At 40.8% G+C, this 25438-nt stretch overlaps 1 protein-coding gene across 1 annotated transcript in view; it reads right to left on the reverse strand.

Annotated features, from left to right (window-relative positions):
* Nucleotides 1-25438, reverse strand: part of SLC9A9 (solute carrier family 9 member A9) — a 273537-nt gene that overhangs the window by 31453 nt on the left and 216646 nt on the right. The window contains exon 14 of the mRNA XM_083739541.1: nt 23159-23238. Within this exon, the coding sequence (XP_083595667.1) occupies nt 23159-23238 (80 nt within the window). The remainder of the gene's footprint in view (nt 1-23158; nt 23239-25438) is intronic.

A 25438-nucleotide genomic window follows, 5' to 3' on the forward strand; every position in this document is an offset into this window, starting at 1 on the left:
AGATGGCACCCATATTTATCTCCCTGGGTTTGCTTGCTCTTTGCTTCTGTGAACAGAGGACTGGATTGCGGCAATTACTTGTTAACAAAGCAGGAAACTTTAAAATTGAAGAGTATTTTGGAATCTCACTTATGGGATCAAGTGAGCTTTAAGCACACATCAAACTCTGCCATCGAAACCAATGGCATTTGGTAGATGGTGCATTGAAACCAATTTCTTTACAGAAGTAGTGAAGTGCCTGGTGTTATAATGGCCAGGAGAGAGATTGCCTATTTAATGGAAGGAGCCACACATGGCACTACTGTATGTCATTCAAGCCACTCAGACGTTCCAGCCCCCCTCTGTGCTGTATTGTGTAAAGAATTATGCTGATGAATGCAACTACTAGTTGTGTTGCTGTGATGAGAACCCAGCTACCAGCGCAGTCTGTTGCTTTGCTCTGTGGGTCTCTTGTTTTGTCACCAGACAGAATGCCAACATTATACTTCTTTCACAATGTGTAATTTTGCAGTGTCTCCTTCTAGCAAAGGCAAATGCGGTGAGCTACAAGACACTCATAACGAGGATCACTATAATGATGACAATGTGACGATGCTTCCTGTCAATGCTGTGGATGGCTTTTGCACTATTACAACACACATACACACAAAACTCATACGAAAACCAAGCACAAACCTTGGATAAGTTTGGATTGTTTCCAGCAGGAACAAAATATTTCAAGGTGGTTCACAATCTTACTCGGCAATGAGTGATCGCCAAAGAATTATAATAATATCTATCTATCTATATCTATCTATCTATCTATCTATCTATCTATCTATCTATCTATCTATCATCTATCTATCTATCTATCATCTATTATCTATCTATATCTATCTATCTATCTATCATCTATCTATCTATCATCTATCTATCTATCTATCTATCTATCTATCTATCTATCTATCTATCATCTATCTAATCTATATCTCTATCTATCTATCTATCTATCTATCTATCTATCTATCTATCATCTATCTATCATCTATATCTATCTTTCATCTATCTATCATCTATCTATCTATCTATCTATCATCTATCTATCTATCATCTATCTATCTATCATCTATCTATCTATCTATCATCATCTATCTATCTATCTATCTATCTATCTATCTATCTATCTATCTATCATCTATCTATCTATCTATCTATCTATCTATCTATCTATCATCTATCTATCTATATCTATCTATCTATCATCTATCTATCTAATCTATCATCTATCTATCTATCATCTATCTATTATCTATCTATCATCTATCTATCTATCATCTATCTATCTATCTATCTATCTATCTATCTATCTATCATCTATCTATCTATCTATCTATCTATCTATCTATCTATCATCTATCTATCTATCTATCTATCTATCTATCTATCATCTATCATCTATCTATCTATCTATCTATCTATCTATCTATCTATCTATCATCTATCATCTATCTATCTATATCTATCATCTAACTATCATCTATCTATCATCTATCTATCTATCTATCATCTGTAGAGAGAGCCGGGGGGGGGGGGGAGGCAGAGTCTGGGGGCAAGCTACACATTACATGCAAATATGTATAATACAACTCCAATATTTAAAGAAGAACAATAGAAGAAGTGTTGGGAGGCTAAAACTTCTGTTTGGGGGAAAAATGTGCTATGATGAAAGAGTTAAGCACGTCTATCTTGATTCCTGCCCCTACATGCTCACTGTTAATAACTTAAGAAAACATTTCTGGATTATATAAGCCCATGGTGTCCAATCATCCTGTTTCCCATAGTGGCCAACCAGATCTAGTTAGTTTTACAAATAATGATAATAATAATCTGGGACTGGGGAAGGGAAAAGGAGAGTCTTGCTAAGGTGTTGTTATTAAATGGCTGCTAGACTAAGTGATGTCAGTAATTTTGTCTTTGGGGGTATTTTTTATCATTATTATACACTTGCCTAGTGAGAAAGATAAATGAATTTTAATAACCACATGAATAAATGAAATAAATTATTCAGAGGGGAACTAACATACAAATATTCAGAAGCAATTACCTTTGAAAAAATGTCATCTCGAACCTTAATTACTTCTATCATAATAATATTGAGATCAGTGCCTGAGAAGCAGCTTGAAGGCGACAGAATGTAATGCAGACCTCCAGATCATGCTGACTAGCTAGTACAGAGTGACTAGGAAGAAGAAATCCCATAAGCTGTGTCTGTGGCTCATCTCTGTACCCCATTCATCACTGTGAGACTCCCAACCCCACTTCAAAAGGAAAGTGAGCTTTCAATCACGTTGAATAAAATATAGATCATATTTTATCAGTTGGAGAAAAGGGAATATTTGTATCATTAGCAGGGACATTTCCGGAAACATCAACAGGCGCTCTTCTGTGCATAGAGAAGACAGGCGCCACAGGATTCACGCAGGTTTATCAATTTGTCATCTCTAATGACTGAAACACACAGCCTGACACCACAAGCAATAAACAGCCATGTTAGTTGCAAATGTAAGTGAGGAATATGACAAGACCTCATAGATGTGGCATAGATGGGTGGAACAGCGTCTCATGAAAAGTTCAGTAAAATACAAGTATAAAATACTGGAGAGTCTATTGGCATGAAATACAAATTTCAGGGGCGGGGGAAAACCAGTACCATCTTCTGCTTTTCCTGATCCTTATCACCATGTGTAATGAGTGTACAGGTACTTCAGTTTCAAACAAATTAACAACAGGAAATATTGTTAATGGCACAGGGGTACCTCATTTTGGTTGAGGGATTTATTTACTCTGGATTACTACAGCCCAGAAAGTAAATATATATTTTAATTGGATGTATTTCTGGAGATGGTGAAAAGCACGAATTACATATTTTAATTCAGGCTTTGTTGTCTCAATAGATAAGAGCTTTCTCTCACACATTTTTTTTTTTTAAAAAATGCATCTGGTCACTTTTTTCTTTTCTTTCCATGTTAGTTAAAGGCGGTACCATCTTAAGAAAATACAATATCCTTTGGTGGATAAGACTGAGGGGTAGTTTTTTTTTTTAATGGTGACAGCCTGCAGATTTAATTTTGAGTTTCTCATATGAATTTTATTGATAATCCTCTCCAGTGCTGCAGAAATTAAAGATAGAAAAACTACTTGCCTAGGCTAACACTGAGCTCAGGATTACATTTGAATAAAAAGCATTTTGTAAGTAAAAGGGGGGGGGGGAGAAATTCAAATGACTTAATTTGGAGCCTTATCTTACTGCATACAATTTAACAAGCCCATATGAAAGGAGACGACCGAGGGAGAAACATTTTCATCCCAATATTATTACAAGAGATTTATAACTCTCTGATGGAATGGTTGCAAAATTGAGTGCATATTACTACTGCAGTATATATTACTCCAACAGTCTGATCCAATAAATTGGCTTAAGTTGTAGTGCTGTGCTGCCCTGAGGCCTTTTCAAAGTATGTGGTAGGATATACAGTGGAAGACCAGCCAACCAGATAAAAAATGTTCAGCTGCAGCTGAAGCATGAGTCCTGCTAGTTATCCACTTTCTACATCAAAATATGGAGTGTTCCTTCCCCCCACTGCCTTCTTTTCTTCCTCCTATACTATTTTCTCATCACACAATAGTCCTTTGCATTTCTTTGCTGACTTCTTTTGCGTGTTCCTCATTAGCTTTCTACCAGTGATCCTCTGCTTTTGCCCCCCCACCATTTTTGCTCCACCTTGCTCTCTGCTTAGCGATATGTAAAAGAGTCTGGTACACCATTTATTCATGCCCAACATTCTGTTAAAAATAGGAAGAACAGGGGAAGAACGGTAGCACAAATGCAGCAGGGTAGGGCCCCAGAGGATTTAGATCTGCCCAGATATGAGTGAAAAGGCTAGGGATGTCACAGAATTTCAACAGAAACAGAAAGAGGAGTGAAATGACTGATGCTCACTTATTTGTCCTATGTCTGCAACAGAAGTGGTGGCTGTTGCTTTCAATCTGCAAACAATATGTAACTGATGACTTCCCTACATGTTCATCGTGTGTCCTTTGCATTGAAATGAATGGGGTGAAATAATGTAATGACATTGTAACAGATGTAATTCATTATATAAATTACATTAGTTACCTAATTTCAGCAGAACAGACAAATAACATAGTTTTTTTTAAAAAAAATTGAAAATGAACTGCAGTGGAATGGAAACAGCACTGTGTGCAATGAATACAGTGCAGAATGGAAAACAGTACCTTCTTACATCCCCAGGAAAGGCCAGGGATCTGCGCAGAAATAGCTGGATTCAAAGGGAACTTACAATGCTTTAGCTGGGATAGCCCTGAAAACACCAGCTTGACTTGTGCCAAGATGGCCCAGCACAATGGGAGACTCCAAGACACTCTGGTTCAGAGCTTGAATCAGGAGCCCTGTTGAGACACCCTATGCCATCATGGTTGCTAACTAGAGAGGAAACGATAGACCATTCCAGCTTGGAGGAGACCACAAGAAGCCATGAGCCTCTTTGTTTGGGAATTCAGGTGATGTCGGAGGGTCAATTTGGTGCCATTAAGGGATATAGAAAACTTGCAGATTTGCTGGGTGAAGCTTCTACACCTTTAGGTCTCCAGCCAGCCTTCTATTTTGTCCTACTTCCAGCCCATCTGGCCTCTCATTTTGCCATCAGCTGACCTGTCTCTGTGGTACGTACTTACTCTTGGCCTGAGCTCTTGAGCGGGTCCTTCAGGAAAGGGAAATGGGGCTTCTTACAGGTGACTCCACAGAGAAGCAATAAGGATCTGTGCAGTGATCCCAGTGGTAAAGCATGCTGTATGAGCTCTGCCAGTGAAAAGGCTGACTCCATTCACGTAGGGCACAGGTGCCAGGCAATTTTATGTTGACCTCTTTGGCAGTCTTGTGGCTCTTTTGAGACTTCTGAGCAAGAGCCATGACTCATAATTTAAGAAACAGTTTATAGTAAGCACCTGCCTGGCCCAAGTGGTGTGATCCGCCAATACATTTGCAATTCAGCAGGAGTATCTGGTGCAGCAAGGCATGTAGGCAAAATGCCTACGTCTACAGAGAAATCTTTATCAATTTATTAGCTTTAATCACGCTTGGAAGATATTGCCTCAGCAGTGGTTATCAGCTATCTGACTTGCTATGAGGATGGATGCTTGGGTGCCTTTCAGACCGTCTAGCTGATTTCCCACCCTCCCCTCAGTGCATTTTCCTTTAAAACATTTATTCTGCAAACACAACACAAATATGTCATTTGTGTTAACATCTGGAGGTTTTGCAATTGTTTGAAAATTTTCTCTGATGGCATAATAGTTAAATCGATGTCAACCCCCGGTCACATCAAATGCGGAAAAGACAAGGCTACTTACATTTAATTCAAATGGAATTTACTTTTCAGTGAACATTTGAGCTGCAAGGCTCTTATTTCAAAGAATGCTCTTAAAAGTGAATGGGAGGCTATTTTGGCATTTACAATGGGCCAGAATTCTTTTTGTTTGTGTAGCTCTTCTATGAGGCTGAATCCGACTCTGCCACTTTTACTAAAGTGATCCCTGTGTTACTGTGGAAAGCAATTTTGCTTCTGAATAATTAACCAAACACAAATATTGGACTAATTATAATAATAAAATGGCACAGCACGACTGAAATATGAACCAACACAACATGATCGTACATTAGACCCGCATGTGCTTTGACAGGATTTCTTTCGTTCTTTCTTTTACTTCAATCAATCTGTGTGGACCTATCAATTTTAACGAGTGTGCTTTTCTTAAGGGTATATTGAAACTCATCAGGGCCCCTCTTAAAGCATCATCATTAACTTTTCTTGTCTTCCCCCAGACACTCCCTGGTGTGATACGTGATCAATCTCCTTAATATCTGCCTCATCCATTCGCACAGCACTATTGTGTTCTGTCCTTCTAGAATTTTCACAGGCAGGGTGTCTTGGAGATGCAGGAGCTGGATGTAAGGATACTGACCAGATTACTCTAACCCAGGCATGTCCAAAGTACATTTCAGGGGACTAATCCGGCCCGCTGGTCAGCCCCCGGCCCTTCACTTTATCAAATCTGGCCCTCTTTGAAAAAAGTTTGGACACCACTGCTCTAACCAAACTAAATCGTAGTGTTATTAAAGAGAGAAGGGTGACGGTGGTGGAAACAAGACTTGGTGATATGGTTCAGAATGGTGACCAGAACACCAGAGCATTTCCATTGCTTCCAACACAATGGAGACAAATCAGGTATCATATGTCACAGAAATAGAGGAAGCAGTAGTGATGAGATCTCTCCCCCCCCCACCTCTTCTGCTCTACATGGACCACCACTTACTAGTTAGGTCAGAAATCAGATAGAGTCTATCCAACTTTTTTTTGCTGTGTTGGTGGCATTGCTTCAATGCAACAACACTGCAACCTGCACAATAAGATCATATAAGAGCATACACATCAACTTTACCAGAAAAAAATGGGACATCCCATTCCACTCATCCCCACAAGAGTATGGTGGCCATTTTGGGTGCCTTGCTCTTGTGCAATTTCAGGCTGAGGTCTTGCCACAAAAAGCAATTTTTAAGGGTCTGCAATCTCATGCAGGTCACGTGCAGGATTCTGAACCTGGAAGATGGTGTCCCAGATTTGGGTCATGTCATGTTGGAAGGTATGATATAGGGAGGTACTCAGACTATTTGGGGGCAATCAAAGTATGTAATAGCTAAGGAACACTCATGTAAAATGTTGAAATGGGTGCCTTCACCATCACAGATTGGTGCCCTCGTCACAGATCATCTCCATAGCAGTAGCAGCCTGAAACCAATATTCTGCATAGATGGTCAATGCACAATATATTATTCACAGAATGTCAATGACAACAATTCTCCTCTGGCCATTGCTTGCCCTTTCTATCACGTTGGTCAGAAATAGCAGCATACAGCCTGCCAACCTGTTCACTGTATTTTCCTTTCTGATGGACATGCACAATGCTGTAATTAATAGCCTCTTTTTTGCATGTGATACATACATATATACATAATTTTATTTGTATGCTGTCTTTTCACCATTCAAACCATGCTGAAGATGGCTTACAATGTGACAAACTACATAACTATAACATAACAAAAGTAGTCACAAACAATAAGTTAAACATTAAAAAACCCCAAACCAAACTGAACCATTTCTACATAAACCACAACAAAATCTAAACTAAAGACAAAAAACCAACAGCAACAACACCCCACAATAAAACCCATCAAGCAATACTCCAGCCCAATAGTCTGTTTAGCAGCCTCAGCTTTTGTAGCTGGAGTCAGTCCAGGCCCCACCAGTGGAACTGTCACACCAAATTAAGTATAATATTTTCAGAGGTATACAAATTGGTGCAACTTGGAACCATTACACCACATTGGGTGGCAATATCTTCTGGGCCATCCAAATCAGTACACTTTGGAATAGTTTGGTCTACCATCTTGATTCAAAAGGCATGTCTGACTGTGTTTAAACACACATGGAAACCCACTCCTTCGCCTCAGGATCCCTCATGCTAAGTTGGGTGATATCTTCAAGACTGTCCAGTTGCTTAGAGAAAAGACCAACCAACCTCTTAACACAATATAATAGTCTAAGATTTTTAATTAAATAGGCCCAATATACAGTCATTTGTCCAGCATAATATTTTATGCATTTAAAGCTTTTAGATGCCTGCAGTACATGAAAAGCACTTTATGAGCCCTTGCATTATTGCATATTTCATTATAATGTAATTCTATATTAGGTATTCCATTTATGCACAGCCCAAAAATAGTTCATACTCTCTAGCAAATGCAAATTTCCATGGAGAAGCCACAAGGAATTTTTAAAGCTTAACTGTTTGTGACACAGAGACACTATTCTGCATCACTGATGAAGAAGCCACTACTGTAAAACAGAAATGCTACAAAACATGCTTCTGAGCTGGATAACAAGTGAACTAAAAGAGACCAATGGAACTGCAGGATGTTACTCAGCAACCCTAAACATGAATGCATTGCAAGAAAGGCTGGACTGTCCCTGCTTCTCTCAATCAGGTTTGTCTCCAGTTAAACTCACTTTGTTCTTTGCTTGTTATATGTCTTGCTCTGTGTGTGACTTTGCATGGAGTGACTGCCTGGTGGTGTGGAGGCAAGGCTTCATCTCCCAGCAGTGCTCCCATGAGATATTATGGATGGCAGGTGCTGAGGCCTTCAAAAGGTCTTTGCCATGACGGTCCAGGGCCATTTTGCCCTACAAGTTACCCACCCTTGGTGTTAGAGCCTCGGTGGGCTACTTGGGTTGCTGGTTGACAGGGTGGAAAGGATTCCTGCCCTCCCTACCTCAACTGGACCTTGGGGCTCCATTTTCTCTCAGTGACATGTTTTTTTTAAATGTTAGGTGATCTCAAAATGTTGTCACAACCTCAGGCAGAAATGGCGTTGGGCAGGACCAGCATAGCAAAGGAGGCCCCTATATGATACGATAATCTTTATTGTCATTGTCCCATACAGAAGAATGAAATTGAAAATCTACATCAGACATTCAGAAACCAACAAGCCTGCTATCCCAGCCTGGTTAGCCCCCTAAAAACTCTGATACCCCATAATTAAATACAATATACTCCCATAGAGACTACCTTACACTGCGTTTAAAACCAAAATCAAATTTGAATAGAAACTATGGCTAGTCCAGGGGTCTGCAACCCGCGGCTCCGGAGCCGCATGTGGCTCTTTTACACCTTTGCCGCGGCTCCGGGGCGGATACTAGCGAGGGGAGGAGGCGCATTGTGCGCCCTGACACTCCCCACTGTGACGGGCGCTGTACTGGCTGTGATGTCGCATGGGGGCGGTGCGTGCGTTAGTCACGCACTGTCCCGACGTCACCTTCCCACCCGCTGTCAGATCGCGGCTCTGGAGATATATTTGTTTTAAATGTCGCAATGGTTTTGCGGCTCCCAGTTTTTTTTCTTCTTCGGAAATGGGTCCAAGTGGCTCTTTTTGTCTTAAAGGTTGCAGACCCCTGGGCTAGTCCTAGTCTTTATAACCCTGTACCTTCTTCCAGAAGGCAGAAGCTGAAAGAGATAATTTCCGGGGTGCGCACTATCCTGCACTATCTCTGCAGCTTTCTTATGGCACCTGGAAGCATAGATTTGATCCAAGGTGGGAAGAGTACCCCCAGTTATTCTATAATTCTGTAATTTATTCCATAATTCTATAATTTATTCTATAATTCTATAGAATTATAGAATAAACATGCCCTAGACTGGGGAATGGTGCCAGCCTGCCTGCCTGGCATCTCTCCCCCTGGATGCCCAGTGGGATTCCAAATCCTTGGCTTGCACCATGCAACACACTGGCTGACACCCTTGGGGCAGAGTTGGATAGTTGCCTGATTTCTCCTAACACTTGTGTCCAGTCTGAGTTACTTCCACCATATTTACAATCCACAAATATGTGCCTGCCTGAGTATTAAACTGATCTAAATTTCTCCTGTAAACTCCAAGTTTTTTAATAACTATCACTGTTCTGGAATAAAGCACCCTATTCAAACGAAAGATGGATCCTGAAAACCACATCCTTTACTTTCTGACATATTCAGCTGATTTGGGAAAAACTTTTGGATACCATTTGCACACCTGATTATCTAGTCACTCACAGTTGCTGGGAAATTTGGAAACAGGGCACTCTTGTGATTCATCCAACAGCTACTGAATCCCAAATGAACCCATGTTTCATATAATTCAACTTCCTGCCAAGAGACAGCATTCAATAAACCTGACATGCTCTAAGCTAGTCTCAAAGAGAGTCTACAATCTTCCTTGGTAGCTGGTTCAATGCACTGCACTTCTAGCTTCGAAAAGTCAGTCCAATTCTTACTCTAAATCATGCCCCCCCCCCAATACTAAGCCATAAAATCCTTCCAATAAACCATTATATTTATGCCTATTCTAGTAGGTAGTTTGAAGACACCAACAAACTCCAGGCTTTCTCTTTTACCTTTTGCCTGAACTCTCCTGTAGCTTATAAAAACACCAAGTTCATCCCCCTTCCCTGATACGACCTGCTTTCTGGAGTTATGAGTGCCCATTCAAAAATCCCTCACAGCCTTTCAAAATCTTCTGGGAAATAAAGTGCTTAGAAAAACTGAACATGGTACAGTCTATTACTCACCAAGTCTTTGGTTTGCTCTTCCCTTGATATAATACAAAAAATTACACTGAGCTGGCTTGGAAGGGAAGCAATGGCTGGAGCAAAGGCTAAACCAAAATGCTTTCTTGTGTGGTTCTGTTGACTAGCAAGATTAATAAAGGGTAGCAAAAGAGGTTGCTTTCCGATTCTTTCATTAAGGGCAATGAACACAGCAATGGAATAATAGCCACTGTGGAATGTAGGACTTGAAGCAATGGCTTCAAGTTACAAGAAAGGAGATTCCGACTAAACATTAGGATTTTTTTTCTGACAGTAAGAGCTGTTCAGCAGTGGAACAGACACCCATGAGAGGTGGTGGACTCTCCTTCTTTGGAGGTTTTTAAGCAGAGGTTGGATGACCATCTGTCATGGATGCTGTAGCTGAGATTCCTGCATCGAAGGGGGTTGGACTAGATGATCCTTGGGTCCCTTCCAACTCTAAGATTCTATGGATCTATGATTTACACAGAAACTAAGCAACAAACAAAAGATCTACCCATTTGCAATTCTTGCACTGTTCAGGAACAGAGCTGAACTGAACTTTCTCAAAAGACATTTTTTCCTGAGATATTTCTTTTTTCACACACAGACCTTAAACAAGAAGTCCACTTATCAGAATTCTCTCCATTATTTTGCAGTGGCCATCATTTCCTTCACCTCACAATAGCCTGCAACAATATTAGGTCTGTGGGGGCATAGTTGTTGTTGTTGTTTAGTCGTTTAGTTGTGTCCGACTCTTTGTGACCTCATGGACCAGAGCACGCCAGGCACTCTTGTCTTCCATTGCCTCTCGCAGTTTGGTCAAACTCATGTTAATAGCTTCGAGAACACTGTCCAACCATCTCGTCCTCCGTCATCCCCGTCTCCTTGTGCCCTCCAACATCAGGGTCTTTTCCAGGGAGTCTTCTCTTCTCATGAGGTGGCCAAAGTATTGGAGCCTTAGCTTCAGGATCTGTCCTCCCAGTGAGCACTCAGGGCTGATTTCCTTCAGAATGGAGAGGTTTGATCTTCTTGCAGTCCATGGAACTCTCAAGAGTCTCCTCCAGCACCATAATTCAAAAGCATCAATTCTTCGGAGATCAGCCTTCTTTATGGTCCAGCTCTCACTTCCATACATCACTACTGGGAAAACCATAATTTTAACTATACGGACCTTTGTCAGCAAGGTGATGTCTCTGCTTTTTAAGATACTGTCTAGGTTTGTCTCCCAAGAAGCAGGCATCTTTTAATTTCGTGACTGCTGTCACCATCTACAGTGATCATGGAGCCCAAGGGGGGCATAGTAGGAAGATGCAAAATGGTGGCTGCGTTGCCAAAGGAGTTGTTGCTACCAACACTTACAGCAGCAGCAAAAAACAAAAACCCTTAGGGAAGGGGGGGAGGGAGAACTGTGCTATTGCCACTGCAAAGGAGAACCTGGCAGCTCAGAAGTGTGAAGGTAGCACCAACAGGGGGGCTATGCCTGATTGGCTGAGACATCCATGGCTGATGGCTCAGGAGAGAGACTATATGGGAAAGCAGACACACAACAGCAAAAGTAGGGGCAAGTGAAAAATAACTGAAGTGACGAGAGGAGCCCTGAGCTTGCACACATGACATGAGTTTGCCCTGAGTGAGAGATTCACCAGTTTTCTCTGAGAAATAATACAAACTGGTGCTTTGAAGACATTTGTGACCCTCAATGTAAGAAAAAACAGTGGTTGCAAGAAAAACCACTCATGGACATTTTTCTGGAAAATTTTGAGAGGCCATTTGTGCATAAAATACATCTACTGTCCATCCACTGTCTATTTGTGTTAGAATACTGAAGAGCAGAGGGGGAAAAAATCCAGCAATCTAATTATCCAAAAGGGTAATATTATATTTTTTGAAAGATCAGCTTGCACCTTGACAACACTTAGAAAAATAATTTAGGGAACACTTTTGTCATTCCCAGCACGTGTTCATTTTTTTCCATATTTGCATGAAAGACCAAAAGGCTCCGAGTAGCTCTCTGTTCTGCTGCATAAATAATACATACTTTAAACTCATTTATACAGATTAGTTTTCCTCTTTCAGGAAGGTACAACACTAAGTGCTGCCCACACACTGCATAGGCCAGAACAGCTTCTCTAATACTTTATTTAATTAAGAGCTGCCATGGAAATTGGAAAGAGGCGAAACAAGTTAAATGACAGCGGCACCCTCAGGATGGTGTAGCGTCGTTTACGAAGCTATCATAAATTTGATAAAATTCACAATGTGGTGCCTGTTTATACATTTATTATTTGACAGGCAAGGCTGCAACGGACGTAACAATGGATGACTTTGCATTTAACTCATCAAAGCTATGATGACCTCACTGCCCTTGCTACATTTGAACATATTTCCTATAAATGTCAGTTTCACATGGGTATCTGTTTGGACATCCAGATGGCTTACATCGGCTAGTATTTAAAATTTAAGATGGCTATACTGATGTCTTTTGCATCCTTAACATGAGCTGATTGGGTTTTTTTGTTGGGTTTTGTTCCCCGTTTACTTTTCTTTCTTCGTTTTTCATTTTCTTGTTCCTTTCTTTAAGTTGCTACAGTATTTTTAAAAAATAAACACAAAATGAAGAGTTCACTTTATTTGGCAGGAGTGGGGAAGCGGGTTTGTTCTGAAAGAGCAGGAAATCAACATTAATTGTGCAACCTTGATTTACAGGTATGTGATTGAATCACACCTGAAAATAGTGACTGTCTGGAAATGGCCTAAGTGTCAGACTGAGAGGCGAATCATTGTTGTCCTTTGACATTCTCAGTTATTCTCAGTAAGCCTAGGTTCCTTTGGCATGTGGCTTCTAGGGGAATTCCGCTGTAATTTACACAAATAATGAGGTCCTTATTAGGAAGTGTTAGCAATTTCCTGCCTAGGTAGGCTTTTAATTAGCAGCATTGTATGGAAATTGTTTCTTTTCTACCAATAGGAGTGGCACTAGAAAAGCAAATTCTTCTGAGCATTATGAGAAAATGACGTAAAAAGGAAACAGTTTAAGATAAGCAGGTAAAGGAAGAAGCTGTTTAAAATACTTCAGACACAACAAAAGGCAAAGTTTTGCATATTCAGTGTTGTAAGTGAAATAATAAGTTACCTGAAAGAAAATTCTGAAGCATGGTTTATTAAGCTGGTGTTCTGAGCTTTCAATACTGTTATATCATATTTAACTCTCTTGGGTGCTGTTAAGTATTGTCAGCCAACAAACCATAATTTCATGCTTGAGTGGACTAATTCAAGTCTACGCTTCTTGCTTCTTTGTAAATACAACAGCATTATACCACTATAGTCAATGGAGAAACAAAACAAAGCAAGCAAGCTTTTGATGTAAAAAAATTCTTCTTTTGGAAAGCAATAAACTATGTTGTTAAATGGATGCCTTAATTGGACTTAGACCTTCTTCCAAGACCTTAAGTGTATTTATTTTCATTTGTACTCAGAGCCATTTCATATGTACTGCATAGTTATTATAATTTATAAGACATAATTCATTCATCACCTAGAGCATGTGGGAGTTTTGTATACTACTTCTTTTTAATTTCTGTGCTAGGCATTATTTTCTCTCCCATTTAGTTTGAAGCTGTTCAGTTAGTTTGGTTTATTTGTATTGTTTTATACAAATGTATAGACATTTTCATATTTATTTATTGATATGTTTTGTTTTCAATATTATAATTTATAAATATTATTATAAATAATGATTTTATCTATTTATAAATGTTATGTGTGTGTGTGTAGCTAGTTCAGGCATAATTTCATAGAAAAGTGGCAAAGAAATAACAAATGATGATTCAATCATTTGTTCCTTAGAATACAGATTATTTTTTCCAAGGTATGTGGATAATTTTGCCATCTTTTTGGGCAAAATTCACAGTGCAAAATTGGGCAAAATTCCACACTATTCACAGTGCGGAAGCAGAAACTGCCTTTGGAAATTGGAGAAAGGAAGGAGATATTTAGGAGAAACTGATGGGATTGCAGAGGTTTGGCACATACCTTAACAGGGTTACAAGATAGCTGAGTGGATATGTCTTTGCTTGCTCTGTACAGCTTTAATTAAGATTTAAACAAAATAGCTAAATAACACATTTAAAGAAGGCCACAGCTAGTAGGAAACACATTAAAAAAGACTCAGTCAGTCAATCAATCAATCAATCAATCAATCAGTCAGTCAATCAATCAATCAATCAATCATAACAAAAGCAGCAATCCTATTCACATATCCAAATCAACTTGCATAGATTAAGTTGTGCACATTATTTAAATCAATGGAATTCCAAGCAAAGATCACCAGTGCCGAAGCAATGATTCTTCAACATCAACTTTGTTGAACTGGTCATGTTGTTCAGATGCCAGATTATCGTCTTCCAAAGCAACTACTCTATTCCAGACTTAAAAATGGAAAGCATAATGTTGGTGGTCAACAAAACAGATTTAAAGACTCTCTCGGGGCAAATCTTAAAAAATGTAGTATTAACACCAACAATTGGGAAATGCTGGCCTGTGAGCACTCCAATTGGAGAACAGCCTTTACCAAAGGTGTCATGGGCTTTGAAGATGCTCAAACTAAGGACAAAATGGAGAAATGTGCTAAGAGGAAGGCACGTTTGGCAAACCCTCACTGTGATCAACTCCTGCAAGGAAACCAATGTCCCCACTGTGGAAGGACGTGTGGATCCAGAATTGGCCTCCACAGTCATTTATGGACTCACTGCTAAAACCCTGTTTAGGAAGACAATTCTTACTCGGCTACGAGTGATCGCCTAAGAAGAAAGACTATTTGAATCAATGGAATTACTTAATAATGCAGTATAATTTATATGAAATATAATTATTAGGGAAACATATTATTTAAACAATTTATATACCGCTTAACTATAATTGTCTCTAACTGTTGAACATAAAATATAATGCAGGTAAAAGGTAAAAATAAATTGGTAAGAACTATAAAATCAGACTACAATTAAAATGCTGCTGGAATAAAAGAAAGTCTTCCAGTAGGTGCTGGAAGTTCAGCAAGGAGGGCGTTTGTCTGACCTCAGCTGCAAGGGAGTTCAGTAAATTAAGGCCCACAATACTGAACACATGGCTCATGGTAGTTACAAGCCATGGGGAGATGTTAACAGTGACTCCCTTGAAGACCTCCATAACTGGGCAGGGATACTGTATGGGTTGGGTGATGCTTGACTCAAGTTGTTAAGGCCCATGTAAATTCATACAAAAACCTTGAACCTGGTCTGGTAGCTCATGAACAGCCAGTCCAAGTTTTTGAAGGCCAGAGATACATTCTAGTGATAGTCTGCCTCCATCAACTGTCTGCCCCCATCAGCTACAGCATTTTGCACCAGTTGCAGCCTCTGATGCCCAATAGTAGCTCAACATAAAGCACATTGCAGTAATTGAGCCTTGAGGTTACCATTGCCTGACTCATCATGGCCAAACTATCCCTGCCTCAGAAGGGCTGTAGTTGATGTACCAGCCGTAGCTGCTAAAAGGCACTCCTGCATTGCTGGGGAAACCCAGCCAGATGGGCAGGGTATAAATAAATTCTTCTTTTTCAACAACAGTGCTGTAATATTATTCTGCTCAAGAAAATAGAAGTTTGTGACTGTATTTTTGGTAAATCTTGATGTAAGTTTTCCGCAGGGCCAGAAAAATAAATCGTGCGAAAGTGTATTCATCGTAACATAGTTCATATTGTCAGGAAGTAATAATGAAGGCTCAGTTGTCCTTTCCCACCTGCGCTGCACCTTCATTGCCTATTCTTTGCTTGGAGTGTAGAATTTATTTAGAATCCTATAAAGTTTTTTTCCATGTGAACCTTTACTTATTACTTCAAAGGCTGAAGCACGCATAGTGCTATAAAATCTTTAAAGGAGAAAGATCATGAAATGTCACTGTGGTGCCTCTCTGATGAGCAAAGCAAAAGTCTTCCCTCAGACAACATTCGCTTTAGGAAGAGCTTAATTTTGATGCTATTTCATATAGTCTTAAAAGGGAAGACGTTAGAGGAAGAAGAATCCTATTAGATTACGCCAGACTTGATCAGTTCAAGTAATTGTCTACTGCTGTATAAAATCTACATTTAAATGCATAAATCCTTGTTTCCCTTGGAAGATTTTAACACAATTTATCCCGGTAGCCTAGCTGAAAGATTTCCTTGCAATTAAATTTGAATGTTGACTTTTAAAATTACTTTTCCTTCTTCTTAGGTATTTCACCCTGTAGCATTCCAGTGATTTCTCTCTTCCTATTGTCATCCCCACTTTTCTATAGATCAGGGTGGGGAGCCTTTTTCAGCTCAAGGCTTGCATTTCCTCAAGTGGTAGGTAGAGCCAGAGTTAAATAGATGTGGCTTTTAATTTGGAACAGTGGGCTATATTCCAGACGTACAAAAGCCAGAGGTGTTCTCTCTCTCTCTCTCTCTCTCTCTCTCTCTCTCTCTCTCTCTCTCTCCTTTATCCAGGCAATTAATTGGCATTTTCCCAGTTCAAGGGCACATTCCAGCCAGTCTAAACACTTGGTATGCAGGAATGCCAGTGAGCAGGCCCTGCTACAGCACCCCCCCAAGCGGGGAACTGATCCATGTCCCAGGCTTTCTGAGTAGCTCAAGGAATCACTGGCAACCCTCCCCTCCAGGACTCTAGCCAGAAGTCTGTGGGCAGGAAAGTGCTGTTGCTGTGCCATCAGAGCCCAGCAATTAAAAAGGAATGTGAATTCAGTGGGGCAATGTTACCGGCTGATTGGATGCAGTTAGGATGGATGGGTACAGGTTGTTTCTCTTTGCTGAGTGTCAGGAGTGCCTGCAGGAGCCAGGCACTGTGACTGGTAGGGCTTCATAGGACTTGGGCTTTCCTAAGTTTGTTCTGAAGAGGCAAGGCATGGCTGCACAGGTGAGGCTGATTGGTAACTCACAGCACCTGGTGGCAAGACCGGGGAAGGGATATAAGGTCAGCATTACCCTTCGGCTCTTTGCCACAGCAACATGCTTCCTGCCTTGCTGCGTTTGGCTTCTTGACCCCTTGCTTCCTGATCCTCAGACCCTTAGCATCTTGACTCCTTGCTTCTTGATCCTCGGACCCTTCCTGAATCCTGGCTTCTGGACTCCCATTCCTGCTCCCACCCCGCCGTCTTGCCCCTGTTCCCAATGTCCTCCTCCAGGACTTTGACTGCCCATAAACCGGACCATGAGACTGAGGCAATGAAGCGGATGCATGAGATTTCAGCTGAGTAAGGCCACTGGGAACTGCTCTTCTTTCACCGCTCCACGCCATAGCAACCTTCCTTTTCTCTCTTTCCTTTCAAGATCCCAGCCTGTTTCACAGCTAGGTTGACATCTCCATCAAACTATCTTCTACTACTCCAAGGTCTTGTTCCTGGAGCCCAAGAATGTCTACGTGAAATTAAGATATTTTTTTTGCCCTAACATGCATCACTTTACACTTGTTTACACTGAATTTCATTTGCCACTTTACCACCCATTCACTTAGTTTGAAGTGGTCCCTGGGGAGCTCTTTTTGTTGCGATGATCGTGAACAATTTAGTACCATCAGCAAACATGGCCACCTCATGGCTCACTCCTAACTATTGATGGTTTATGAGTTAAAAAGCACAGGTCCCAATACCAATCGTTGGGGCACTCAACTTTCTAACCCTCTCCATTCATTTATTCCTGCTCTTTGCTTTCTGCAACTTAACCAATTTCTGATCCACAAAAGGACCTCTCCTCTTATTCCTCAACTGCTAAGATTACTCAGGAGTCTTTGATGAGGTATTTTGCTGAAAGCTTTTTGAAAGTCCAAATGCACTATGTCAACCAGATGATTTCTATCTATATGCTTGTTGAGACCCTCAAAGAAATCTAGGTTCATGAGACAGGACTTGCCCTTGCAGAAGCCATGCTGGCTCAGCTTCGCTGAGGCTTGTTCTTCTATATACTTGGTTATTCCAACTTTAACAATACTTTCCACCAGTTTTCTGGGGACAGACGTTCAGCTAATGCACACTGGATTTAAATGGGTTTTCCAGAATATATTGTATAGAACAGCAACTGGTAGCCCTGAATAAAAAGTGCTCTCTTAAATAGTGTCATTCCCCTCCCTTTCCAACCCAAAATTGAAGCATCTGTGGCAATGGGAGTCGAAAGCAGGCTATTCTGAAGGCTGGAGCATGTGCCATTGCATGACCCCCTTTCTTTGACATAATGGCCTTGCAGCAAATTGAGCAAAATTATGCTTAGACAGCTTCTTGATGTCCTTGATGTCTCATAATTCTGCCCATTTCATTTCTTTCTCCAGTCTTACAAATGTGCGCTTCATGTGGCTTAGTCACATTTCAATTGCCTTTGTTCAACATTTGTGTTATTACTGTTACGTTGGTCTGTACCTGCATGCATGTCCTAGTCCCCATGAGGCTATTTTTCCATTCAAGGCAGAATAATATTACTATCAGTTGCAAAGTCTGTAAAGTGGTTTTAAAGTGGATCTTACTTCAAAGCTGCTGAGATTGAAATTAGAGGAGCCATCATTTCCCACTCCTGAATTGTTGATAAACCATCTTCTGTCTCTTTCAAAGTAGTTGTCCATAGGATGACAGTGACAGCCTGTGATAAAGGGCAGATTCAGCTCAAGATCATAAGAAGAAATTCCCTTTGATTGTCAGCTCTTCCTCCACTGCAATGCAAGAGCTTTGCTTTCGGTGAGCAAAGTAAAGGATTTTTTTCCTCTTCTGCAAGCTACAGTGCAAGACATACCTTCTGCAGACAGTGCTTATGCCCCCCCCCCATTCAAAGACCAAGAAGTCATGCCACCTACCTCTTCTCTATTGGATGTGGTTTCTGCTCCAACATGACCCTTCCCTTCCTTGCACCATCTTCTGCACTCTTCTCATAAAGCCCTGTCCTCTCCCTTCACATTTCTATCTCAATGACAGCATCTTCATAAGATAGCTACTGGGCTCTACCCGTCTTCCACTGGAGTTCTGCATGGTAAACAGCACATCAAATGTGACAGGGAAATCCCTATCCCTCAAACACAGTCAGGAAGATGTTCTTGGGAGCTGTATTCGTCTGTGGCTATGCTCAGTGATCCTAAACTCCCTCATGTGTTTAATATATGAAATCCCATTTGAAGCCCAGTGAAAGATGCTACCTAAAATGTGAAAAACACCTCAGATTAGACAAATTAATGGTAGGATATTTAGCATTTCCCCCCTAGACTTTCATGAGAGTTGGCTGTTCTCTTATACTACAAAAGCAGTGACATATGGCAGGCTGGGGAAAAAACCAAGATAAGAATGGGAGCAATCTGATAGTAAGATCTATTGGGATGTGGAGGTTTAGGATCCAGTGGCTCTCTGGTTGAGATGAAGGTTCCTGGAGCAGCTGGGCTCCATTGGATTAATTCTCACATCCTCATAGCAAGGTATATATGGTATGAGTGGGATCTTCAATAAAATGTTGTGTGGAGCGTTCCTGCTTACTGTTCCAGCCAGTCATGCCCTCCTGTATAATAGTCCATCCCATTTATCTTCCCAGCCAGTTTTCCATCCCACTGCAACGGTAAGTAAGTCTGCAACCTGTGGCTGCTGAGTATATTCAGTACTCATTATACTGGTTTTTTTCTGGGGTTGTAGTGGTTCTTTAATCTTTTAAAAGAGTTGTTTTTGGGTTTTTTTTTATTTCTGCAAGTCTCAGGGTTCCTACAAGCCTGCTCATACCTTCTTCTTGTGCGTGGGTGTTGGCGTTTTGGCTACGTAAGCAACCACCCTTGTGCCTGAACATTGGAAATGGAATGACTGAAGGTCTGCCCACTGGGAGATGTCCTATAAACTCTTATCATTGTCTGAGTCTGCAGAGAGATAACTAGTCCATCACCTTCCCTTTCCCATCCAATAAAGGACCATACTCTGTCTATAGATCAACTGAGGTCCAGTTTTCAGTGAAGTAGAAAGTCCATGTCTAGGCAATAGCTCTTCAGTTTTCAAAAGAGGGTTCACAGGACTGAATACATTCTCCATACAGAAAACAGCACAAAGTGGTACAAGCCTAGGCTTACTGCCCAGGGAGAACTTGCCTCTGCCCAATACAAACCACAGTAAAACATAATCAAAGAAGAACAGTACTTACTGGGGAAATAGTTCACTATGTCTTGTGAAAGAGAGGGAAGCTTTATGCTGCCAAGGAAGGAATAACCACCCAAAGTCATAATCAATCTGGCCTGTAGGTGGGTAGATGAACACTTTCCAAACCTAAATATGGAGATCCATCAGACCCTGAGCATGAGCAATCTTACTGACTATATTGTTTGACCAACTCAATATGCTCTTAGTGATGCATGATCAATACATTACTTGATGCTTTTGAATTCTGTAGCTGATCTTGCAAAGGGAAGGACAAACAGATTGCAGAACCATCTCATTGAGATAATTGCTATGTCTCTAAGGAATTAGAACATCTTTCAGAGAGAGCGATTCAGCATGTGAAAATGCTTAGATTTATCAGACCTAGCCAGAGCAGCTTGAACTGTTCATTTCTTCAGAGGTTTGAGCATATAGCTGCTGGCAGGAATAATATGTAAAAATGCTACTTTAAAATGAAAATACATTTGTACGATAATTGCAGGGCAGCGGTTGCGGTAAGTGAGAATGCAAGAGAAAGATTACTGTTTATGACAGAAGGGAGAAATAACTTCTTAAAATGTAGAATTGCTTTCATTTCAAAAGTCATTTCCAAATTCTTTTCAAACATAAATGACTTTTGTTTGAAGCACGGAACACCACAAATCAACTGGTCAACAAAAGGCCTGTCAAAAATGCATTACCCAGGTTTGCAGCTTAATCCAGGAATGTGAGTTCCTTCTGCCCATTTTAAGCATTGCTTGGAAGAAGAGGCCAGAACCCCCTCAGGAACAATCAATTAAGCATTTATATTAGAGATTCAACTGCCCCTTCTCCAACTCTCATCCATTCCTCATCCATTCCTCTTCCAAATTTTTAATTCATTTGACATTTGCCTAAAGTATGAACTTGCTCACTGCTCTTAACTCTTCCTATAAAGCTAACACTTTTCCTCTACTCCCTGTTTCCTGTTTCTCAGGCACACGCTGCTGCCTTGTCTCCTTCCCTCACAAAATGTAGTATTTTATTTAATTATAAGAATATTGATTAACCACCAGCCTGTAAGATAATAATGCTATGTACGATAAAATCCTTCAAACACCATTAAATGAGAAAATCATACGGTACAGAACAAATGGCCATCACTGAATTAAATCAATTCTTTAGAAATACTTGGGGCGGGAGGGAGGAAGCGTTTTCAGCAGCTGATGAAATATCAGAATTGCAGGTGCCTGTCTGATTTAACTAGTACTAGTTCAGTTGGGCTGTAAGTCAGGATGGAGAATGAGCAGATTGGGAAACACTTTGTAACTGTTATGTACTGAGTTGAATAGGATCCAAAATGCAGCAGTCTGATTGGTCCTAGAACAATGCAGCAGTATGACTGGTCCGCAGGAGCCACCCAATCCAGCTCCAGGTGGAAGTGAATCCACAACCTGATTGGCCTACAGGAGAATCCTGGAATTAGCCAATCATGTGCAGCCCATTGTGAAAATAATGTATATAAAGCAGATATTGTGGGGGAACTTCCATTCCTCCTCACCACTATGAGCTGAATAAAGAGCATGAAATCCACTCTCGACTCGGAGTATATTTCAGTAACCCTTTCCCTTTAATATCTCAAAAGCCATCTCACTAAGCTGTCTTTTCACCTGCAGGGGGGGGGGGGGAGAAGATGCAGGGATATTGTGTATTTTCTGCTGAGAGTGGAAAGTACAGTGTTCTGTACGTTTTCCCTCACCAAACAAAAATGAAAATGATTTGGAGTTGGAAGAGAGAGCCTTAAGCTGCCTCCATGGCCAACCTTCCTTCACATTGACTCAGGCAATTTTTAAAAAAGTGGATAGAAGTAGATAACGTATAGTTTGAGCCTCACTTTCTACCCTCATTTCCCCCTCTTTTCCTGCATCTATTGGTGTACAGTATATTGCTTATAACCTTTAAGATATCCATAGTCACAGAGTTTTCTTTCTGAAGAAGAAATGGCATCAGCATGTTTCTAAAGCCTGCTCTGATGCCACTTGGCATTAATTTTTAAACACCTTTTCCTTTTATACTGCAGTGCAAATTGAATTTTTAGCTGTGCCCGGAAAAAAAAAATGGTAGAACACTATATCTGAAATCTTATTTACTCACAGTTTTCATATGAGTATCTTTCCATATCATGACTTCAATAACGGATTTTCAAAGGGAAAAGTAATTATCTACTGTGGGAAGCAATAAAAGTTAGAGTTGCCTGTAAAAAAAATAAAAATCTGTTGAGGATATATTGGATTTGAAGGGAGTAGACAACATGGAGCCTTCCAGATGTTGTTGGACTCCAGTTCCCATCAGCCATAGTCTAGATGACCATTGGTCAGGAATGATGGGTGTTCACTCATTATTCCACTGATGGAAGGCCATGGGATACCAAATGGATACAACCTGTTATTCAGGTCCCATCCCCCCCACCCAAGAAAGTCACCTTGCAGACTTGTATAGGTAAAAATTTAAAAAGCAGGATAGTAAGTGTCACAAGTAAATAAACAACTATTTTATTTCCAAGAGTTTCAGAATTATTATTGGCACCTGTCTGTCACGAGAGACAATGGAGTCATAATTTGTCATACACACCGAATATGCCTTTATTGAGGTAAGGTGTACTGAGAATTGTTCAATCTTAGTCTCTAGAAATGTTTTAAAACAGTGTTTCTCTATCTCAGGACTTACCTTAAACTCCCTGCCACAATTTCCCCCCAGTAGCAACAATATGATTCAATTTCACACTGTACTTGCATGATAAAAGGATACTTGTGGTCAAAACCATACCATATTCTGAAGAGCCAAGCGCTTTCTGCTTTGGTTGTGTTTCTTTCCAGGTTATTTGCAGCCTGCAATAATATATTTTTGCAAAAGGTTTTTTTTAAAAAAACACCTGCAGATGTTTTATAAGCAGCAGCTAAGATAAATTAAAATAGTAAGCCATTTTAAACACATTTCAGTTCACCATTTATATCTTAAACTAAGCAGATTAACTATTAAGAAGGGCTCAGAAACAGATTTTTTTTAAAAAAGAACAGCAACTACAGTTGCTTACCATTAAGAGACCAGCTACCACGTAGGTTGCAATCCTGACCTCCTTTACCTGGGAGTAAGACCCATTGAATTCAATAGAACTTACATTGTTAGGATCGTACTGTTAGTTACAAAGTATACTTATATCCCACCTCCCCCCGCACCATGGAATTGAATGATTCATATATGGCGTTTCCAGGGAGGTCTTCCATTCAGGTCTGCTTAACTTCGCCAGCCATCTTAGGAAGGGGCATGGCTCAGTGGTAGAGCATCTGCTTTGCATACAGAAGGTCGCAGGTTCAATCCCTTGAGGCTTAAGGTAGGGTGAGGAGAAAACTCTGTCTGAAACCCCGGAGAGCAGCTGCCAGCCAGTGTACATCAGGTAATAACCAGATGTTATTGAGCTAGATGGACCAGTGTATAAGGCACCTTCCTGTGTGCAGCTCCCATCAAGTTCATTGGGATCTACCTGCAGGAGAACTGTCTGGAGGCTTGTGGCCAAAGTTTGGGTATTACAAATCATGTCAGGGAACTGACATCAGAGCGAGAGGCGGAGGCAGGGCTCCAGAGCGATGCCGGAGAGGGGACCAGCAGGGGGGAAGGAATTCAGCGCAACACCAGTAGAGAAGGGAGGGAGATGGAGGAATTGGAGACTGGTCTCCCAGACCCTGCATCAGAGACTAGTGGAGAGAGCGCTGGCACACCCCTGCCTTCCCCTTACTTGCGCAGACGAGTTCCGCGCAGGGAAAATAGGAGGAGACTTGGCGTCAAACAGCTCTTATGCTGGAAAAGGTTCAAGAAACGCCCACTGACAGATTCTGCAAGCGACTGGCCGGCCACGGAGTGTGGGCTGTCAGCCAAGGCATGGTGAACCAGGCAATCGGACACAACTAGCAGGCAACTTACACACAAGTAACCCCTTACAACCATTACAAATCAATAGTAGGTAAAAGGTAAAGGTACCCCTGCCCGTACGGGCCAGTCTTGACAGACTCTGGGGTTGTGCACCCATCTCACTCAAGAGGCCAGGGGCCAGCGCTGTCCGGAGACACTTCCGGGTCACGTGGCCAGCGTGACAATCAATAGTAGACTAACAGTGAAATCCTATCTCTTGAGTCACACCTGCTCAAAATGCAAGTGTTGGGCTGCCATATTTCAAAAAGTGAAAATCCAGACACAAAAGCTGTTGAGCTTTTAAAAGCTCACCATACGTCCGAATCACAGCTATGTATGGGGAATTACAGATATATGGGAATCCCAAGTGGCACAAAGGGAGCACTTTCCACAAATGTTCCCTAGCCATAGAGGAGAGGATGGTAAAAGCATGGAGGAATAAATACCACACCAACCATCATGGGAACCAACCATTGTGACTAGTATCTATTGATGTTTTATTGACCTTCTTGTCATTTGTTAGCTGTATGTTTCATTGAGCAGTCTATAATCATTTAAATAATTAAATAGTTGTTACTGATAGCCTTATCTTCTATGAATTTGGCTGTTTCCAAGGCCTAGGGTTGCCATACGTCTGGAATTTCCCAGATATATCCGGAATACTGCATTTGGAAGCAGAGTCCAGATGGAAATCACTGAAATGTCTTGGAAAATCTGGATGTATAGCAACATATGTCGGGAGTGTTGTTTTTGGTGATTTTTCTTAAAAATATCTCAAAGCTCAACAACTTTGCTCAAATATGGCAATCCTACCAACGACAGCATAGTGAGACTACTAGATTGACCTATAAACTAAATTTAACTTCTTTTTTGTTTACCCGTCTTCTCCTGCAGTGATGTAGGATTTTAATCTTTGGGTATGGATCTGTTTTTGAGCAAATTGGATCATGCACCATATTTTTCTTTGCTGCATCAGTACTCACATAGAATAACTCAGCATTTATTTTTATTAATGATTCATTTTTTTTAAAAAAAGCTGCTGAGGGACACTGTATTCTGTGATCAATAAAAACAGTATTTCTTCTCCATTGCTGTGGTGGGAATACTTTCTATTTTGCTCCT

Source organism: Podarcis gaigeae (assembly GCF_964106915.1).
Source record: "Podarcis gaigeae genome assembly, chromosome: 5".
Lineage (NCBI taxonomy): Eukaryota > Metazoa > Chordata > Lepidosauria > Squamata > Lacertidae > Podarcis > Podarcis gaigeae.